Source organism: Chaetodon trifascialis, chromosome 22, assembly GCF_039877785.1.
Source record: "Chaetodon trifascialis isolate fChaTrf1 chromosome 22, fChaTrf1.hap1, whole genome shotgun sequence".
In the NCBI taxonomy this organism is placed as follows: domain Eukaryota; kingdom Metazoa; phylum Chordata; class Actinopteri; order Chaetodontiformes; family Chaetodontidae; genus Chaetodon; species Chaetodon trifascialis.
Window position 1 is genome coordinate 19,444,062 of NC_092077.1, and position 22,235 is coordinate 19,466,296.

Genomic DNA, 22,235 nt, shown 5'->3' on the forward strand with positions numbered 1-22,235 from the left:
CAGGTGCTAAATGACCATAAAGTGATGCTAAGTGACCACCAATCATGCCAAAGAGACACAGAATGAGCCCACCAGATGAAAACAAAAAGACCTCAAAGGCACACATGGAAAATGACGACAAAGAGAGCCAGAAAGTCGCCTATAAAGATGCAAAATGACCACATAGACATGCAAAACAGCCACACAGAGACATGAAATGTAGTTATTTTGAGTCTCTTTCAGGCTGTGTGTCTCAGTGATGGTAAAGCATCAGACTGTCTTTGTGGTTCACTACCAGGTGAGAAGTTCTGGCTCTTCATCATCTCCACATCTTTATTGAAAGAGATTCCCGTGAGATTGTATTTCCTGACGGCTTTACTGTCCTGAAAGTGTTTCACAGGAGGGAGAAAACACGTCCGAGAGAAAGACGGAACAGCTGCTACAAACTGGAAAAGTCCTGATACGACTTCATCACCTCAGCGTGGTCTGACAGCTAGCTTCACGTTAGCTTAACGAGGCTTTTATTTTGATGCTTTGACACTTTTCATGTTCTGTTTTCAGGGTTTGAGGACAAAATTCAGAGATTTTCTGTGGAAAAAGAACAACTTCTGTCGTGATAAACGCTATAAAAAGAGAGTAATAAAGTGAATCTACGTGTAATTCATTAAGCAGATTTAACATCAGGATACTCTTTAAATCACGGCACTTGACCAGTGTTACGTGAGCTTGTTGAAAAAGAGGAAAAAACATCTTGTGTAAGTGTTCAGAGGTGATTCAGAGCTGTGACCTTCTCCTGGCTCTAAAGGGAACAAAGCTTGGACACGGTCTCCAAAAATATGTCCACAAATGGTTTGATTCTCCTTTGAAACGAAGGAAAAAAACACAATAATGCACAAAAGCTGCAGCGTCATGTTAGATGATAGAAGAGTAAATAACGTTAAATACGTTAACATTTGCTAATATCGACCTGAGCAGGCATCATATTTCTTACTATATATTTTCCACTGGGCAATCGTACAAAAACTCTGTGTTTTATGATCCGTATCTTATTTGTGCAGTTCAACAGTTGATGTTTTCAGTTGGCTCCGCTCTTAAATCTCCCTCCTGCGGCTCGCTGAGGAGTCAGAAACCCAGCCATCGCCAGCGTTTCTCATGACACCGAGGAGTGAAACGCTCCCTCGTGTGCCCTCTGGGATCAGCACACATCAATAAATCTTTGCACCATACAAGGCCAGGAAGCTCCAGAGCGACCACGTTAAACCGCGTCCACCTCCAACACGTGACGCCAACTCGTTTAGGTGGGATCAGCCTCTAACAAATGAGACAGCGTCACTCTGGGAGTGTGGGAGAGCATTTTGACATATGAAGAGCAGGATGTGACCATGTGACCCCCCAAACCCCCTCAGAGCCCCCTCTGATGCTCCAGATTTAAACATGCCATGCCACAGTCCGGCTCTAATCATAAACATGCAATAAAAACACTTCACAAATACACACCAGTAAACATACGAGGCGCTGGACAGGGTCCAAGGCATGCTGGGAAAACATGACGTTCATGTCATGAAAGTGAAGGATTGACCCAGAAAGGCTGAGCAGAGGCCTTCAAAGAGGAGCGAGGATTTGAGCGATGGGCCACAGCGCTCGAATGTCAAACCCCCGAACCAATGAGTTAAAGGTGTAAAAAACACTAAATCACGTCTTCACAAGACCGCAGGATGGTCAGGTGAACGGGTTGTTTTCAGTTAACTTTTCCTGCTGAAACTCACAACAGACAGAAAACAACTGTTACATACGCAGGTGAGAGGCTAACGTTAGCTTCAGCTGGTGCAGCTAAGCTAGTCAGACAGCAGCTACACTTAGCGAACCCTTCGTGTTAAAGTTCGTCTCCTGAACTGTTAACTGTGCAGGCGTCTGCTTTAAGACAGACTGAAAGGACGTGATTATCTTCAGAAGCTTCACGGTCTTCTGAGGTTTAGCTCAAAAGTGATTCGAGCAGATTAAAAACAATAGTACAAATGTGTTGGCACAGAAAACTTCTGCCGTCGACCTCCTGAAGTTCTGGCCTGAAGCATTAAGCTACACAGAAACAGTCATAAAATCTCAGTAAGAAGCTTGAGGCTCTCACATAAAAACATATTTCACGCTGCTTGGTTTAAGATGTTTCTCAGATTTATCCTTCTGCGGCCAACATGAGCTCAGATTGTTTCTCCTGGTCTGGATCACGTCTGGATCCTGCTCTTCACGGTGAAATGTTGTTCTTTGGTCGGCCCTATCGCGGCGTTCAAGTGACCGGGACCCCTCGTTAGCTCCTCCTCCGTCTCACTGCCACGCTTCTGGAAAACAAACACGCCTTCGCCCACATTCCAGTGCTCCCAGCAGGGATTACACACATGACGTATGAAATCCAGGGGAGCCAAGCGCAGAGAGCAGAGGTTTAGTTAAATCAGGTCACCAGAAACAGAATACACAAACCAGATTTTTACGTTACAACTGAGATAATATACATCTGACAGAGGCAGTGATTAAAATTCCTGGACTGACTGAGTTTTCCAGGAAAACGGACTCATTCCCGCCGAACATCTAAGACACAAAGAGGCTGCTGGAGAAAGCTGGTAACCATGGCAGTAAACCACTTAGTCCCTCCATTACAGAGCTCCTCTCTCAGCCTGTTCACATCATGTGTTTCCTGCCTGGACGTCACCTGTCGAGTGCTCGCTGTGCACGCCACCTAACAGCACCGCGGCCGCTTTGAAGCACCAATAAACCGCAACCCGATCAAGAACAATTAGCTGTGCAAACAGGTTGTCACCGTCACATCACACACTGGCATGACCTCCAAAAATAGTTTTAAATAGACAGAGGGACATTTGTTCTCATGTTCCACACACGAACGTTCAGCTTTATGCTGCACAGACGTGGAGGCGGTTCGTTCGCCGCCGTTACGACAGAAGGGACGAGCGTCCAGCCAAACGGGCTCATGTCAAAGGTCAGTGTCTCTGACCAGCTGGCAGAATGTGACGCGTGGATTGAGCTGGTGATCGGCTTCATCAGCTTCTGAGCGCTCGCTGTGTGATGGCGTTACTGCTTTGTTCAGTTTCTGTCTGCACGCATGGAGGCAAACGTCACAGTCTGAAGTGTTTGTCATTCGCAGTGTTCTTGCTCCACATGACCAATTAAAGCTACGCAGGAAGTGTTGCTCGCTGTTTGCAAACACAACGTTAAGACTCGGCCCCTCCTCCTTGGATCGACGCCACCGGAGGGCCACGCCCCCTGACCGCCCAGTGGACCACCTGCAGCACCACATACCTGCAGAAGGCTGCACACCTGACTCATTAATTGGAGCAGTAGTAGACAATAATTACGGGTCATGACAGTAACTTAGTTACTGGCCAGTAATCTGTCGGGTTACAGATCAACACGCCGACAGCAGCATCAGCTCAGTTTTATTCAAACATGAATTCAGTGGAGCCTCCTGAGTTTCAGACACCTTCACACCTGTTTAGAAAGTCCTGCTGCCTGCTATTGGCTGAGGGCGACACACCCACTGGCCACAGGCTGCAGCCCAGAAACCACAGAAGAAGAACATCAGAAACACAGCAGAGGGCAGCGTCTCACACACGTCCAGCCATAAGAGACGTTTGACTGAACACGAGACAAAAAACAGATCAAAGTGTCTCATTTAGAGGAGGTGAAAGTGACTCTCCTCACCCTGCGGGAGCTTGTGTTTGTGGTAGAATACGTCTTTATCGATCATCACGAGCACGCAGTGACGTCATGTTTTTATTTATTGACCACATCCTGTCAGAAACCATCCTCCTGACAAAACCTGCAGGCATTGTTCATTTTCTGAGACACGTCATTTCACATCAACGTCTCATTATGGACGAGTTTGACAGTGACATCAAGTCTCACGCCGACATTTGGACGACTCCGCCCTCTTCTCGCTTCACGGCCGCCAATTTGGCAGACAAACCCGATCAACTGCGATTTGAAATGCATTGAAAGTCCAACGTCTCCCCTGTGTCGGTGTCCTCCCTCCTCGTCTCCTGTCGCCTCCCTGCTCCCCTAAATCAGATTGTCACAATTGACCCGGTGCTCATTACTGGCTCTGCACACGAGGGATAATTTGGCTGTAATTTCATTTTCTGAGCTTTGCTGAATGAGGCTGCAGCAGGAAGGAAAGTGACAGGTGGGCGCGCACACACACACACACACACACACACACACACACACACACACACACACACACACACACACACAGGCCTGTGCATTGCCTTTGCTCAGTTTCGACCCTTTTCCAGCAGAGCTGCAGACTCAGGAATCCAAACTTAAAACGTCGTCCTCACGGTGGTCTGATGAACTGAAGGCGGCTCATCGCGTCGTGACATCATTCTGCGAGATGCTGCCGTGAATGATCAAATAAATCCGCGTGCGCGTTCCTGACAGCTCACGTGATGTGATCAGTGTATTTCCACTGTTTGACTTGTGGAAAGATAAAACCGTTTCAGCCGCGGTAACAGAAAAAAGCTGTCTCAGATCACCAGCAGCATCAGACGTGTCACTCAGACTCTGGAGCGCTCGCAGCACCGTGCACTGTTTCAGCGCAGGCCTGTTTACGTTATAACAAGCCAGAATTATCCTTAAATTCCCCAAAATTCACACTTGAGACTTGACCTAGACTCCTGGGAGTTAGAAACAAAAACCTCCCGGCGTCCACTTCTCACCTGGTCAAATCCCAGAAAAGTCAAAACAAGATGGAGTCGGCCTGAACATTCAGAAGCACGCCGTGTTCTCGGAGAGGAACCGGCTTTGAGAACATCTGTGAACACGGCGTCGTTGGAGCTGTCAGGATCTGGAGACCTGAAAGACTTGATCTTCACCTTCACCTGAATGAAACGCGACACAAACTTGACCCGGACAGCCTTCCTGGCACGTCAGCTCGCATGCGTTTAATTGGCCAAATCGTTTTGTGCTGATTTTGGACAAACCCTGAGCCGGGCTCAGCTCTCTGTCCGAGCTCAGAGCGTATCAGAGCGGACAGATTTCACCGTCAAACAGCTCATCGGACTAACCTCTTATCGTCCTGTGAGCACGGCCAACTGCACACGCCGGCCAATGTCCTTTCACGTCTGACAAACAGGCCGCAGACCGGGCCCAGACACACACCGCGAGCTCAGACCGTCCACACACACACGCACGCACGCACGCACGCACACACGCACACACACACACTGTAATCTCAGCTCCTATAGACAGTGGTGAAGGTTAAGTCGTGTAAATGCGTTCTCTCTGCCTCAGAGAAATAACACACATACCAGCTGTGATTGGCTCATTAAACTCGTCTGATTGCAGAAAAGAACGCCCCAAAATACACAAGTACAAGTGATGGAAACATAACACTAGGAGAGCGTTGTATAGATACACAAACACACACTAATAACACACACTGTTCTGGTCTGACTGGGCTCCCAAACACCCAGAACACTGAAGTGATGAGCAGGCAGGGGTGCATGCACCCCGGGGAGCAGGCCCTCCTCTGCAGCTTCCGGGGGGGCGTGCACAGATTGTGGAGTAGATTCATTAAAATGTAGATTAAAGAGAAAAACAAAGGCCTGAAACCATATGCTGAGTCAGCTGTAACACAACTGCAATACAGTCAACCTGTCGCAGCTCAGAGTGCGTGAAAAGTATTTAAGAAGCGAGCAGAGGACAGCGAGCTAAAGGCTGCGGATAACCAGCTGAAGCAGTGAGCTAAAAGGAATCAATAAATGCTTTGAAAAGCAAACAAAGTTCTGGATAAACACCTGAAGCAGCTGAGAATAACAGATAAATGGTTTTAAACAGTTAACACAGCGAAGAGGAACAGACAAATGGCTGATCGAGCTGAAAGTGTATCAAAATAATTGATCAGACCTCTGGTCCAAACCAGCGGCAGATAAACAGCAGAAGAACAAACACTGACAGCTCCATTGAAACTCAGTGTGGAGGACAAACTAAAGGCCTGTTCACACCTGGACGTTCAGCTGTGGAGGCTGATTCGGGGTCAGACGTTCTCGAGCGCATCGATCGTTTCATAACTTTAATTAAAAGTCTCCGCTGATGATCAAACTCGTCCCTCCTCAGCAGACGGTGTGTCCTCACACACATCCGAGCGTGTGTTTGTGCGCTGCTTCAGAATGAGCTCCGGATGAAGTCTGCTGTTTCCAAAACATCCCAGTCCCACGTGTGAAAGTGGAAACAGGAAGCGTCTCAGGGTTTTCAGTGTTGTAGCAACACGCGGCGCCGAGGCAGATCTGTCAGCTGTTTAAGTTCAGGATAAACTCTGGTTCTGTTTCAGCAGAACCACCACCGGTTTCAACACGTCAACAGTCCTCCAGCAGAACCGGGAGCAGATCTCGAACCAGGACCATCACCTCTGGAGGCAGCGCTGACGTTTGATTTGCTAAAACACCGACGTCAGACATGAAGAAGACGGCCTTTGACTGCACACTCCTACAAAAAGCCGTTGACGGAGACGTGAGGTCATTGAATCTTTCACAGTTCATCATCAGGCGGCTGTGGACGAGTGCTGAACTCCTGGTCCACGAGTCAGGCATGTGCGATGTCTCCGTCAATTCATGATTCTGTTCTTTCTGCCTGCTGACGCCACATCATCTTTCAGCTTTAACAGTCTTTTTAGCCTCATCGTACGTTCTGCAGGTAAAATCTTCATTTGCAAAGTGACTCAGAACTAAAGCTGTTAGTACACAGTGACATAAAGTGGATACAGCTACTTCAAGTACTTTAAAGTGTACTTTGGTGCAGTACTAAACTGGCCACATTCGATATATTTACCTGAAGAGCAGATTTATGATCTCAAACAAGCTTAAATAAGAAGCAGTTTTCTGTTGTAGCTGCAGCAGTCAGTCGATCAATCAATCAGTCAATGAACAGAAAACCAATGAGCCTCTGATTAATCAAAGTATAAAAGTCAAAGATTCACTAGTTTCAGCTTCAGTTTAAGTTCAGTGAACTAAATATTTTTGGGGTTTTGACATCAAGACGAACGATTCATCCGCTGGTCAACATGATGATGGCCAGGAGTCGCTCAGACACTTCTATTATTAATTTGTTCATTTGCCGTCCTGTGATTGGCCAGCTGTCAGTCGCTGTGTGTGAAAGCCGTTAAAGACAGTTTGAGCTTGTTTGTTTGTGTTTCTGTGTGTTAATGTGCTTTTTAGCCTTCTGACACCTTTAAATACAATATTTAATCTCCTGAAGGCTCAAAGGCTTCAGAGCGGAACAATGGCGTGCGGTCAGGTTTATGAATAGCTCCTGCTGTGGTTTCAGCTCGTGCACACGCGCGCGCACGCACACACAGCATGTAAATGGTTGCACATGCATTGAAAACAATACCTGCTGCAGCATTAATGCAGGCTGTTTTCCGCTGGGACGCTCTCCGCGGCTGAAACTCTGAATTCATTTGACGCAGGTGATTTTTCTCTCTGACGAGCGTTTCAGCAACCGTCGGCGCCGTCAGACATTAGCGTGCGAAGATGAGGAGCATTCAATAACAAAGCCATCTCTGCACAGTGTGGGACGCTCGTCTCGGAGCGTCTCATCTGACGTCCATCGTCAGAGTCTGAGCTTCGTCTGTGCTTTGTGCTCATTTGAGAGGGAAGTGTTGTTTTGTTCCACTTCATTTGTCTGACAGCTGGAAGTCCATTAAATATGAGACGAGCTCGGTGTGTCCCCGAAACAACAAATCCCCCCAAACTCAATGATATTTGGAGAGTTTCACAAAAACAGCAGCATCTGTCATTCACTCAGATTCCTCCATGATGGGAGGGTTTTTGTCTTACCTGCTGGACACTGTGGACACGGTGGACACAGTGGACACCACACCTGTCTTGCACAGAGGAAGACGCTGCCGTGGACTGTCCTCACTGTGGCTCCTGACACTTCTACAACACATGAGAGAGAAAAGCAAACTCTGACGAGATGTTAATATGAAGACTCCAGGAAGTCACCGGCCCCACGCTGTGAGCCAATCAGCTCCCTGAACCCCCAATGGCCTTGGTATCGATCCTCTCGTCTCACGCTCAGCGAGTTTTCTGCATTTAACCAAAACTCTTTCACCGACCACACACCGGCCTCCTCGCTCTGAACTCTGCTGCCTAGAAATTCAATTTAAACACGACGAATTTACAACAGAAAATGTGTTTAACGTGAAAACTTGATGCCACCTGGTTTATGTTTTACCAACATTCTGAGAATTCATCTGTCCGGCTGTTCAGGAACAACTCGTGTCCTTTGGTTTTCACAGTATCTGCTCTCCTCCGACCTTTGCTCTCCTCTGTGTGACTTCACTTTCTCCAGGCAGCAGTTTCACTTCCTGGAAAACGCACCTGACACGGCGAGTGAGCAGGATGTAAGTGTCGTTTTTGGAGAGACATGATCACAGACGCGTTTCATGAGCTTTTGTATGGACTCATGTTAAACCTGAACAGTGAAAACCAGTTTAAGGCATTTTCACTGTTTCATGTCCATTTTCTGGACTTTTCATCTTCATAAGTGTCTTTTCCTTCTGAGGAAACTTCTTTGATTTCACTCCAACAACATTGTAAATGCAGAACTTTTGCCCGCTGAGGGCTGTTTCCTCTCTGGTTTGTTACTTTAAACGGTGGAAGAAGTCCGTCCCTCAGCTCGGCTCAGCTCACATCCGTCTTCACGCTCTTTGCTGTGTTTCCTCTTTCTGTCCTCGTTGGCTCTGCAGATTTTGCCCCAAGGACTGTTGTTGACTTAGCATTGAATTACTGCAGCTGAAAAGTCCAAACAGGCCCCGAGGAGATAATAGAGAAGGCCAGCAGACTCACTGGGGTAATGTATAGTTAATTAAAGAACAGTATGAACCAGACCCAGAGGGCCAATAAGTGGGATTTATTTACAGTCTCGGAGCAGGAAACGACCACATCTCCGAGTCCTGATGTGCTGTGGATCGACACCGATGATTCACCTGGAACAGATGTTGATACTGGCTCAGGAAAACCCAAATAATCAGTGGTAACGCCACAATCTATGACTCACCTAATGGCTGTTTAAAGAAACTCATCACCTGTGGAGATCGATAAATAAATAAATACACGATTCAGCTTCAGCGAAAAGGTGACGGGGAAAAGTTCATATTAGAAAGTCTGTCTGAACTGTTTGGTCCTGCTCACCTAGTATTAGCATTAGCATTAGCACACCTGTCCTCTGCACTGCAGGGCAGACTCGCTCAGAAGCTGATTGAATCATTTGTTAAGTTTGAGATGTTTGATGACTGGCATGAATCCTGAAACTGCCTCATTCCCTCTGACAGAAGTGGAAGAAGTTTTCAGATCTGCTTCTAAACTACAAGTAGTAATACCACGGTGTAGAAATACTGCAGTTAGTAAAAGTCCTGCATGCAAACTCAGCAGCTGCACCAAAGCACTTGTTTATTATGCAGAACAGCCTGTTTCAGAATAAATATTATATTATTGGATTTTAATCATTGATACATTAAAGTGTTTATCGCTTTAAAGTTGCAGCTGGTGAAGGTGGAGCTACTCTTCATCACCTGCAATAATACACCTTATTTTATGGGTGTGGGTTAGATTTTGCATCATTAATCTGAATTGGTCAACTAAAGTTCAAGCAGCTCAAACTTGTATTTAAGTAGGACTTGAGTCGATGTACTGAGTCATCCTTTCCTGTGAAAGTCATCCTTTCCTGTGGATCCCACGCGTTAAACAAACCTCTTCATCCTCTAAAGGTGGGCATGTCACCCTCTAAAACAAGCGCACTGACGGCAGCAGCTCCTGTGTTCTCTCAGCTAAAACGACTGCTTTCTCAAAGGAGTCTGGTGGCTTTGAAGAGAGCACAGATGGGTAAAACCAGGCGGACTGACTGCACAGGAAAGAGGGAAAAACAGCGTAAACTGAAACTGATTTTATTTGGTGGCCCTTTTAGGGACTAAACTTTGTTCCAAGTGGAACAATGTGTATTTTTATCACTTTGGTGGCATAAGTGTAATCTAACATGCATGCTTTCCCGTGTGTGCCAGCATCTGAGCTCTTATCAATGTGTACCCCAGCCGGGGTTATGGATCATTATTATACCAATCTGACAGGTTTCATAATCACAGCGTAATAAATCTAAACCCCTGACAGCTCCGAACATTACCCGCCATTGTTTCACCACAGAACATTATGTAATGGCATCAGCAGCTGGCTCTGCCCAAGCACAACTGCGTGACATGAAAAACACATTTGGCCTCTCTGACTTTCAAATCCCTCTCTCCACTAATGCTCCTTGCATATAGATTGAACATTAAGATAGTAAGTTGTGGCCTTGTAAGGCAGCGTGGAAGAAATGATGATGTGCTTCAGACCGGTGTCAGAGGACGGTGGGACGAGGAGGAGGACGCGAGGTGGCTCCCACTTAGCAGAACAGTGCACAAAGCATCTAAAGCCTTATTAATAATGTGCCGTGATGTGTTTCACTGTCAGCGTCCAAGAAGTGAATAAAAGGCACTTTTACTCTGAGAGCAAGAAAGCAAAAACTAAATTCTAAAAACATCAAGCTGTCACTTCACGAGGGTTATGTGCCAGACTGTTTCTGGGCTGGGAACACTAACTTCCTGCCTGACAACCAGCAGAGACTCCAAGATTTTCACACAGCGCAGTCATGAAGTTTCTGAACAGATTAAACAAACAAAACTGAACATGTCAGCGAACGTTAGCGGTGCTGTCGGCGGATTTCATTTCCTTTGGACAGATTCGGACAGAGCAGCTGTTCCTGCCTGTTTTCAGTCCTTATGCTAAGCTAAGCTAACCCGCTGCTAGCCGGAGAGCGGTATCAATCTTCTCATCTAACATCCTGCCAGAAAGTGAACATTTCCCAAAATGTTGTCACACTTTTCTTTCAGAAACTGCAAAAGACCTAAAAGTAGGTAAAGCCCGTTCAGAAGGAAGGAAACAAACCGCTGTGTGCTGTCATTTCACTCATGTTCCAGACGCCATTTTAACCATCAGCGAATTACAGGATGTGGACAAAACAAAAGACAAAAGTCTCTCCAGGACGTCTGACGAAGCTGAAGGGAAGACAAAACGACTGCATACATGAAACAAATGGTTTGGTGTGACTTACGCTCCCTGAGGACATCTTTAACTCTGATGTCCAATGAAAACAAATAGAAATCTGTTTTGAAGTTGCAGTTCAGAACTTGCCTGACAATCTTCATATTTCTAAGTTTTCTTCAGCATCAGTAATCCACTGATAGTTATCAGTATAACTATGGGTGCACTGCAAACAGGAGCTGCTAACAGCTAATTCGGCTAACCTTTAAACGGTGTCAGCCTGCAAACGTGAATAAATAAAGGCTAAAAACAGGACTGAAGAGAGAGCGGAGTAGCTACCTGTAGCTCACATTACAGCAGCACGTTGAAGAGGTTTCCTGGGGTCTGGCTCTCCTCAAGGCTTTAATTATTTCTGCCATCATAATTTATGTGGTTAGCATGTCTGCATCCATCAGATGAGCACAAACATGTTTGACGGCCTGCTTTTTAAAATTTCACACTGAGCTGATAAAAGAAAACAAGCAGCTCGTCGCCTGGAAAAAGCTCATTTCTCAAACTGAGTTGACGGAGTTGAATGAGAAATGACAAAAACTGAAATATGATTGAGTATTTCCTGAAAGGGAAAGCTTCAGGAGAGCAGCTGTGACTTCACTTCATGTATCAGCAGAGCAGCAGTTTAGAGTCTCGCTCAGTGCTGAGAAAACAAACACAGACTGGGAGGTTATCAGGTTATCTCCACACAAACAAATTAGAGAGTCATGGTCAGAATAAACTGAAGGCTAAATCAACATTCAGGCGACGAAATCAATCAGCGTTTAAGGTGCTAATTGGATGTTTTCCAGGAATGTTCCTAATACCGGCTGGTTAGATGGAAATTATTAGTTAATCAATCAATCGGAGACATAATCATGATAGAAAATACGGAGAATTTTGTGGCTGGAGCCTCTCAGATGTGAGGATTTGTTGCTTTCCTCTGCTGTATATTATCAGAAATTTAACATATTTGTTGTTTTTGACTGTTGGTCCGACAGAAAAAGACACGCGTGGCTTTTCTGCCATCGACATATCGATCTTGGCAGGGATTGATTATGTGTGCTCCATCAGACAGACCGATGATGTGAAAATGAAATTTAAAAACCTGAAATGGAAAATTTGAAAAAAGCTTGAACACAAAAGCCGGATGATGGTTTATTTTTCAGTCCATTTTCTCCAGAGATACAGCAGAGGGTCCTCCCAGCAGGCTCCACTTTATCTCCTGTGATAAGTGGGAGGGTGGAGGAAGAGTGTGTGTGTGTGTGTGTGTGTGTGTGTGTGTGTGTGTGTGTGTGTGTGTGTGTGTGTGTGTAAGGGGGCTGGTCTCTGCCTTTAAAAGACGCTGGATGTGCAGCTCGGAGTCAAACCAGCACTTTCTGTGAGCCATAAGTGGAACATAAATTTTCATTTTTGTTCTTGTTTATGATTTCTGACCGCCTCACTCTTCGTGTGTGCACGTGCACCCCGGTGATCAGCTCATACATGCTGCAGTGATCGACGCTTCGTAGCCACAGTCTCCGGCGGTGACCGTTACGCACAGGCGGGCAGCCAGCTCCGCGCGCCCGGAGGAGAGGAGACCACCATGCGCTTCCCCGCGGAGAGCTCCTGCAACATCACCGGCGGAAACTACAGCGAGGAGTTCAACTTCACGCGGCAGCTGGAGGCTGGAGCCGCAGCGGCTGCTGGGAACGTCAGCGGGACGAGAAACGACACCGACCCGTTCGGACGGGACGAGGAGGTGGCCAAGATCGAGATCGCCGTCCTGAGCCTCGCGTTTCTTGCGGCTGTGGTGGGGAACGTGAGCGTGCTGGTGGCCATGTACAAAACCCGGCGGAAACCGTCGCGCATGCACCTGTTCATGAAGCACCTGAGCCTGGCGGACCTGGTGGTCGCCTTCTTCCAGGTGCTGCCGCAGCTCTGCTGGAAGATCACCTTCCGCTTCTACGGACCGGACTTTCTGTGCCGCATCGTCAAACACCTGCAGGTGCTGGGCATGTTCGCCTCCACCTACATGATGGTGATGATGGCTCTGGACCGCTACATCGCCATCTGCCACCCGCTGCAGACGCTCCAGCAGCCAACGCAGCGCGCGCACATCATGATCGGCTCCACCTGGGCGTGCAGCCTGGTGCTCAGCACCCCGCAGTACTTCATCTTCTCCCTCAGCGAGGTGCACCCCGGCTCGGCCGTCTACGACTGCTGGGCACACTTTGTCCAGCCGTGGGGGCTGCGCACCTACATCACCTGGATCACGGCCGGGATCTTCCTCGTGCCCGTGGCCGTGCTCGTGTTCTGCTACGGATTCATCTGCCGCACAATCTGGAAGAACCTCAAGTGTAAGACCCGGACGAAGAGCGTGGGCGCGGTGGCCGAAGCCACCAAGAACGGGATCCTGGGCAGGAACTCGGTCAGCAGCGTCAGCACCATCTCCCGCGCCAAATTACGCACGGTGAAGATGACTTTCGTGATCGTGCTGGCGTACGTGGTGTGCTGGGCGCCTTTCTTCACCGTGCAGATGTGGTCAGTGTGGGACAAGACCTTCTCCTTGGACGGTGAGTCACCTGTGAGGAGCCTCCTCTCCTCCAGAGTCCAGTTCTCATGATGTGATGAAAATAAATGACCAGTGCTCATTCTCAGAGAAACATCTCAGTGTTTCTGGCTTGCAGCCACTTGAATTGAAGTCATGCCATCCGGACTTGTTGCCCAAACATAAATTTGTGTTGCAGCCAATAGAAAACGCACAAAGACGTGAACAACATGAAGCTGCTGACGGCTCAGATGCTGTGATTCACGTTTCTCTGGCCTGAGGAAACATCATTATCCAATATCTCAGGAGAAAAGAGAAGTCTGAAATGATTTTCATTCCTGAGCCGCCAATCGTGTGCTGGAACCCAAGGAGGGAAAGTATTTAGTGTTTTTATTGAATCCACATCTGAGAGTAAAAACATGAAGAGGGGGTTCAGTTCAGCGCCAACTTAAACATCAAGATACGATAAAGAGCAGCTTTCTGAACAAGCTGGACTGATGTCAGTTCAGTGGTTAATCCAGAAATTGTAATAATAATTTCCTCATAACTCCGTCTGTGATCTTGTGTGATGATGATTCAGAGAAAAGAAAATGTCACTGACTCAGATTCAGATATTAAGTGTGTCAGTCATCCATCTGTGAAGAAATGTTTCCTCAGCAGTTCTTTTAATCTGTGAAATCTGCACATTTTACCGTCTTCCTGCACAGAGATTTTCAAAGTAAAAGCAGGTGTATGCAGGTTGTAGGCTGCAGTGAAGGCGTGGAGGTACTGCAGGTGCGACCTCAGAGGATGATGTCGTGCTTTGAGCTAAATGCTAATCAGCCTGCTAACACCCCCACAGCAACAAAGCTAACTTGCTGATGTGAGCGTGTTTTGTTCACGATCTTAGTTTGCTGTGCTGGCATGCTAGCATTTGCTAATTAGCACAGCTGACTTTAACCTGATGGTGGCGCTAGATGAAAAGTCAGAGGATGACCAGATTTATTAGAATTCATCCTCAGGGGAGCGTGAATATCTGGACTGGATTTCATGCCTGGATCACAGCGGTGGACAGACATTCCCGCCCCTGAGGTCACGCCGCTAGCACGGCTAAAACACTGAGCTACCGCCTGCAGGGACGTCCTTCACTAACAGTCTCTCAGAGCTGTCGAGGGATTGAAGCTGCTGGCAAAAAAAATAACATAAATGGACCAAAGCAGCTGAGTCAGCGCTGCAGTTTCCAGCGAAAACATTTCCAGTTTTTCAGAGTATTAAAGGAAAAGCAGGTGTTGTTATTGTGGACGATCATCCTGCCAAACTTCAGCTGGAAAATATCCTGAATGTGTCGTTGCATCGATGCCATGTCTGAGTCGAAGGTGAAGGCCGGAAATTTACATTCTCAATTTATCAAAGAGTTTATAATATTCGTCATTTTTCAAACTGTCAATTCAAGGCATGAAAACAGGAAAGTGTAGACGTGTGGCAGGTCACACTGACAGTGGAAATATTTCAGCTGGAGGCCAAACTGCCCCCAAGAATAAATCAAAAGGGCAGAGACGTTTTCTGAAAGGTCAGACAGAGCAGAGTTTGTAACGTGAGCTTCACATGATGGAGGCGAGGACACGGAGTCAGCCTGAAGGAGCTGCTCGCCCACCTGAAGAATCCCACCGCGGCTCCAAACTGTTTGATTGACTCCTGATAGTCCTGTGCTGCGTTCAGGGCCTTTTTAACCCGACAGGAATAAATCAGAGTTTTCTCCTTTTTGGCATGAAATCAGTCAAACCTGAACAGCAGCTGAAATCCAAGAATCGGCCAAAAAAACATTCCTTTCAGCGTACAGTGAAATCAAAATTCAACCCGAAATAATCAAAATCAGCTCGATCTGTGATTTTAAGCCAAACCAGCAGACCGTTGGCTCCAACGCCGCCTCAAAGCATGCTGCCCTCTGCTCCAGCAGCTGTAGCTCCTGGAGTTCATTTTCTATATTCTGAGATAAGTCGGCCCTGACATTTAGTGTGAAAGCTATCAGTGTTTTCTCAAATGTCAGAGAGATTATAAGGAGCTTTTCTTACTGTGGAACAGGGCGACTCTCTGTTGGAATCCGTGCATGGAGACGACGGCTGCAGACAGATGCGTGGACACTTACAGATGATCAGTGCATTAGCTGTCCTTAGCTACAGTTTCTACGCCTGCATCAGCTGTGCATTTAGATGTTGAGTGTTGCTGATGATTCATCGTGAACGATTAAAACACGCCACCGTCTGAACTCTGACCGCACGTCCGCCGCCTGGCAGACGCTGTGACAGTCGGGGTTCAGAGGAGTTTCGCGGTTTACTTTGGAAAACACTTGTTAGCGGAGTGCGTAATGAACACGGTTGTTGGCTGAAGCCTGAGAGAGTGAGCAGGGAGGACGGGAGAGGCTCAGACTGGAGCTGGAGGCGAGAATAAACATGACAGGCAGGTCGGTGAGTCAGAGCAGCAGCCCACCTCCCTGGAGAGAGAACGTAAACAGCTCAGATTAGCTTGACATCTCAGAGCGTGCCTCATAAATCTGCGTCTTTCTGTTTCCCCGCAGACTCTGAGAACGCCACCGTCACGCTCTCCGCCCTGCTGGCCAGCCTCAACAGCTGCTGCAACCCCTGGATCTACATGTTCTTCAGCGGGCACCTGCTCTCTGACTTCGCCGGCAGCCTGCCGTGCTGCCGCTCGCTGAGGGACAAGTTCGTCCACCAGGACTCGGACAGCAGCATCCGGCGGACCACGCTGCTGTCCCGCCTGCAGGGTCCTCGCCTGTCGGAGCCGTTCAGAGACCTCAACCCCGCCCCCAAAAGCTGCGCGCAGTGCCCCTCTGCGTCCTGACCACCGGAAACACGACGCAGGAAACAGGAAGTGGTCTTAATCTGCTGGTTTGTGGCAGTGAAGGAAGGTATCTCCTCTGAGGGTGGAGTCGCACCTCCAGTTTGTTTTCTTTGGCGGAGAGATTTACTCCAGGGCAGCTTCTCGTGTTGGTTTGTTTAGGTTCACACGGCGTCAGGAAAAGAGTTGTAAGACGCTTCTTCAGCATGCCGGGTTGAGATTTTAGGGGTCAGACAGTCAAAAGAAGTCCAGTCACTTTAGCTTTAGCTGTTAGCACGACGGTCCTGACTGCTCTTTGCTGTAATTTAACTGCTTTAGTGTCAAACGTGAAAACGGCTGAATATGAGCTTCTGTTCACACGCAGAATCATTTTGTGACGCATGAGGAAAAACATGTAAAATACACGTTTAAAGCCATAAAGGCTTCGGCGCTGAGTTCAGGTTGAGGTGAGGACACTTCACAACATTACGAGTCCATCTGGGACCTGGTTCTGGTCCAGTCCGGGTCAGCTGACGGATAAAATCATGCAGTTTAAAGAGTCGAACGGGAAGCCTTCAAATCCAGATGTTCTCAGAAAGATCCTCGTAAAGATGTTTGATAATTCATGTTTCCGTCACGTCACACGGACCAAATATATTTCTTTCCTTCACACAAACGTATCACAGCACAGTCACTGCACTTCTGAAAGGTACTGAAGATGTTCTCACTCAATCTGCCACTTATCTTCTAAATGACTGATTAACCGTTCGGTCTATAAAATTTCAGAAAATAGTGAAAATGCATGTAAGTATGCAGGTTTACATATTCCAGACATTTGTTTAGTCCAGTCATCCTTTAACCCCCAAAGATATCCAGTTTACTGTCACAGAAGACAAAGAAAACCAGCTAATATTTACATTTGAGGAGCTGGAACGGAGAATTTGGGTCATTTTCACTGAAACAGTTCGAGCTCTAAAAGCTCCTCAGTATCACAGAAGCTCTTGTTATGCAGATAAATATGAGTTTACAATCTGAATGTCCTGAATTGTAATTATTCCTGCTTCTATTATCATCAGTCCTTTAGGCTGAAGACAACAAACCTACTGTTCGATGTGTTAACGGTATTCAGAATGGCACTTTGTTTCACATGTGAAGCCTGTGAATATTCATCTTTTACAGCTTGTTAATCTAAAGACTCGATTCCAGACGTGTGTCGTTGTAAATGTGATGTATTGTGTCATCTGTGTACTGTTTGAATATATATTGCACATGTGGTAAAGATAAACGTCGCTCTTGTATCCTCACACGATGTTTGGCTGTTTTCTGCACCGACTGTTTGTCTCTGTTTACAGGAACACGTCTTATGTAACACAAGGTTTCCAGGTGATGTGACGCAGCTGTTTTTGGTCCGTGGAGGAGAAACAAAGACTTAGCACAGGTTTAAAATGCAGAGCATGAACGGTTCAAGCAAAGATAAATCTGTCATCTTCAGGTTTTAGCCAGTTTAGTTAGCGACAGAGGTTTACAGATGCTAACGTGTCGGTCGGTCGATGCACCACTGTGGTCCAGAGTGAAACATCTCAACAGGCATTCATGGCGCCCAGAGGATGAATCTTACTCTCACTCTTCCTCTAGCGCCACCACGAGGTTGACATTTGTGGTTTTCACCACTGGATGGATTGCCCTGATAGACAATCATGACCCTATGATGCTAAAGTTAGCATGCTAACACAATAAACTAAGATAAACATCAGCGTGTTAGCGTCGTCACTGAGCAAGTTAGCATGGTCACTGAGCATGTCAGTGTCATCATTGAGCATGTTAGCATTGTCATTGAGCATGTTAGCTTTGTCATTATGTTAGCATTGTCCCTGAGCATGTTAGCATTGTCATGTTGGCATTGTCATTGAGCATGCTAGCATTGTCATGTTAGCGTCGTCAGCATGTTAGCATGCTGATGTGAGCGTTCATCTTAAACCTGCAGTGACTCATTTTCTACAGATGTTTCTCTGAAAACCGCTGATTGGCTGTAAGAGTGATGAGAGTGAGCCAAAGCTGTGACGCTGAGCTAAGAAATGAGCTGAAACTCACGATAAGGTTTGATCACAGTCTCCTCCTGCAGAAACACTCCTCCACGGTGTCGCCCTCACCTGGGTGCAGGGCGACAGCGCAGGGTCTCAGATGAACTGCAGGTCTGAGGCTCCTCGGTCTCGTCTCTGACGCCGTCGACCGTCTGAAAAGGGAAATAAAAAGCTGTTGGTGCTGCGTGACATCTCATCTTGTGCTTTTTGACTGAGTTCACAGGAGAACTGCGAGTCGAACCGAACCTGCCGGTGATGAAGCATAACTTCCTCTCTGAGCCATCGTGATTCGTCTGAACAGCTGCTGGAACAGAGTCAGAGCTGGGGGACGCTGAGAGAAACTGCATAATGACAACATATGAAAGGCTGCGTGACATTCACGGGTTTTGGTTTACTTTATAATGGCCAGGATAAATTATATGTCAGTTACTGACAACAGTTTTACAACATTTGCCAGACGGCGAACTTGAACTCAGAGCAGCCACAGGCATCAACACAATCATTAACGCTGAAGTAATGCATGAAATCTGCAAGCAGAGGTGAGCGCATGATGAGCAGGTTAGCATAAAACACCGCGCAGTGAGAAAAGGGCATTTCATTCAGATAAAAAAGCTTTTTCTCACCACAAATACTTCCTGCACTTGAAGGTTTGGGGTCACTGCGAGTGAAACCACATGAGGGGACAGGACGTGTCTTTTGTCTGATGTCTGTGGATGTCAACATGGCTCACACTGACGCTCAGCAGACTGGGCAGGACGTGGACCTCAGGGGAAGTCCACGCTGACTCAGGTAACTCAGGTGAAACACACTGATCCCTACACGCCAAAGTAATTCAACCCAGAGACCCCCCCCCCCCCGTTACCCTCGACTCCCAAACCTGAACCGACTCGGAGGAGCGTCAGGAGAATGATGGATCTAAATTTCCAGGTTCGATCCATGAAACCACGAGGCTGCCGTGCTGTGACGGTCGCTGCAAAGACAGTCAAACTGTAAGAGAAGATTTTAAATGACACTACACTACACTGGCTTTGACAAAGTCCGTCGTTCTGTCGGCTTTGGAGGAATTTTAATTTGGAATCAATCAAACTGTCCACGGGGACGCTTTTATCAGAGAGCTTAATGCAGGAAACTTGGAAAAGGAAGCGCACTGTTAACGACAGGAAGTGCAGACGAACGCGGCTTTAAAACGGAGCAGCTTTCATCATTAACGACCTCGGGTGGAGTCGCATCCTGTGCCAAGCGTTTAAGTGGCCTCTATCTTTCTATATATCACCCCGACTTCTTTTCCTCATTTGCATTCAGTCTGTCTGAACGCCGTAAATCCCAAACGACCTCCTCATTCTGTTCTTCTATTCCTTTTTTCTTCTTCCTCCCGTCGAGGCTTTGTTGATTAAGGTTTGTCGTTGGCGTCTGTTTACACCTGTTCACACCCGTCATGAATCAGACTCACACACAGGAAGGTTTTTACATACAGCACAAGGAATTTGGTGTATTTATATTAACAAAAACTCCATAAAACTAAAGATGGAACGTGTTGCTGTTCACAGTATGAAGAATTTGTGCAACGTGTGATAAAAATAAGGCAAAATTTGTAAAAATGTGCATTAATGTAAAACATAATGTAGTGAAATGCATTGAGTCACATTTAGTGACTTTATGTGTCCACATATGGAGGAAGGTTGGGTGGATGGATGGACCAATCAAACGCTGCACCTTCACCCAGGTGACGCTGTCCATGTCAACATTAGGCTTTTTTAGCTCACGTCACTCAAACACGATCTTTTCCTCAAACTGAACGAGTAAAACAAAGCAAACTGTGAGCTTTTCTAACATGAACCTCGTGACGCAGAGCAGTTCAAACGCGTTTCTTTAGATCCTTCAGACATCCTGCTCTCTAACAGACAAACAGACGTCCAGAAGGACAAAACGAACCCTCCTCAGCTGCCTCGACCCTGCGGGAGAATTCACTCTGAGGGCTCAAACCTAGGGGACAAGCTAAATGGAGCGCGTCCTGTTTGTGTGCCGCACGTCCGGAAGTGGTTCCCTATCGCAGACCTCGGCCCCTGGGAGCCCGGGCTCAGAGGAGGGTCGACAGCAGCCAAACGACCTAAAGTTCAATGCAAATCTGTGAATGTGCAGCTGCTCAGATAAGAATTAAAAGAGTTACAGCCTCTGCATGTACGAAAGGACACCAGTCAGTGAACACAACACCGAGCGATTCCCAGGTCCAAACAACGCTGCGCTTTTCCTTTTAGCTCTTCAGCTCCTTCAGCATCTGAAGCACAATCCAGTCAAATCATCAGTTTATAAGATGTGAAGGAAGGTGACCGAGGCCAAGAGGAACTCTAACACCCACTAAACTGTGGGAGACACTGTGGACGTGGACTAATAAAGCTCTTCACAAGTGAGGATCAAACACTTGAACGTCATTAACGTCCACTGGACTGAGCGTCTCTGCGCTCTCTGTCCCATTTAATCCTGAATCCGTCCCAGTCCTAATGGAGCTTAACGAGGAGTAAAATCTGCTGTGACTGCAGCTGAATTACATTTCAGGATGTGTTAGCAATCACGCGTTAGTTCAAATTAGATCTGTGAGTTTGGACAAACGCAGCTGAAAACCCAATGCTGGACGAACCTCCTCTGACGACACTGAGTGAGACAGCTGAGACGCCGTCAGTCTGAAGACTTCTGGAAAGACTAAACCTGTACCTCAAATCTGTGCTTACACCAGGACCACCTCTACACCATCAACCCCACCTGTATCCTCACAGCTTAAAAACAATGCTGTGCACATGTTGGTACAAAGCGGTGTACTCTTCATCCTAAAACACGCTCCAGGGACGCGCTGGGTTACGTAAGACACGCGACAGGCTCCTTTAGAAGTATGAATTATGTACACTGAGGAGATGAAAACGGCAGGGAGAGCGAGAGGAGGTGCAGACGACCAGCAGGCTGTTTTCTGTTTGAGGCCGCAAACACAGCACAGCTGATGGAGCGAAGCGCACATCTGGGAAACATCCTGATGAATGAGTGTCACGATGAAGCACGACTGGCAGGAGGATAACCAGGACCAGGACCAGGACCAGGACCAGGACCAGGAGGGCGGGAGTCCTCTTCTCTGAGAGGCCAAACACGTCTGAACAACAGCGAGGATTCAACATCTGGATTCACTGCTGCGCTCTGACAGATGTGCAGCGAGAGGACGCCGTCTCTGGACGCCTCTGTGCGTCCGTTAAGACTCGTTCATTCCACAGCTCCCATCTGCAAACATGTTAAAAGTGCTCGTGTGTCTCCATCAAAGTGTTTTCTTTGATGAAGCCTCTGAAGCAGCTCGCAGCTCAACACGTGACGACAGACAGCGTGAGCCAGGACACAGAAACTATGAGAGCGCGAGCATGCAGCGCTTCGTTTCTAAAGGCCGGAATAAAACCAGATCTGCACACCATTACCTTTCAGAACAGGATCTGACTTCAGTACGTCACAGTTTTAAATAGATTTCACGTGTTTCAAACTTTAAAGTGCGGAGGAGGAAACTGGAAACTTCTCCGTGTGTTTGGAGAATGAACGTGGGACTTTACACATTTATCTGACGGCTGGACAAACAAATTACTTTGCAGAGCGAAACGTTAAATCGGCTGAACGTCTGAGAAACAACCAATGCTTCAACCCGAGAACTGAAAATAGACTAAATGACTTTCACACATCCCAGCACACAAAGAG

General features: G+C 47.2%; 1 protein-coding gene across 1 annotated transcript; it reads left to right on the plus strand.

Moving 5' to 3' along the window:
- The first annotated feature begins 12,456 nt into the window (after positions 1-12,456).
- LOC139350502 (arg8-vasotocin receptor-like) lies at positions 12,457-17,737 on the plus strand. The gene is made up of 2 exons (XM_070991956.1): positions 12,457-13,645; positions 16,175-17,737. Exons 1-2 carry the CDS (start codon positions 12,676-12,678, stop codon positions 16,456-16,458), a joined length of 1,254 nt encoding a protein of 417 aa, XP_070848057.1. The 5' UTR covers positions 12,457-12,675; the 3' UTR covers positions 16,459-17,737.
- The last annotated feature ends 4,498 nt before the right edge of the window (positions 17,738-22,235 follow it).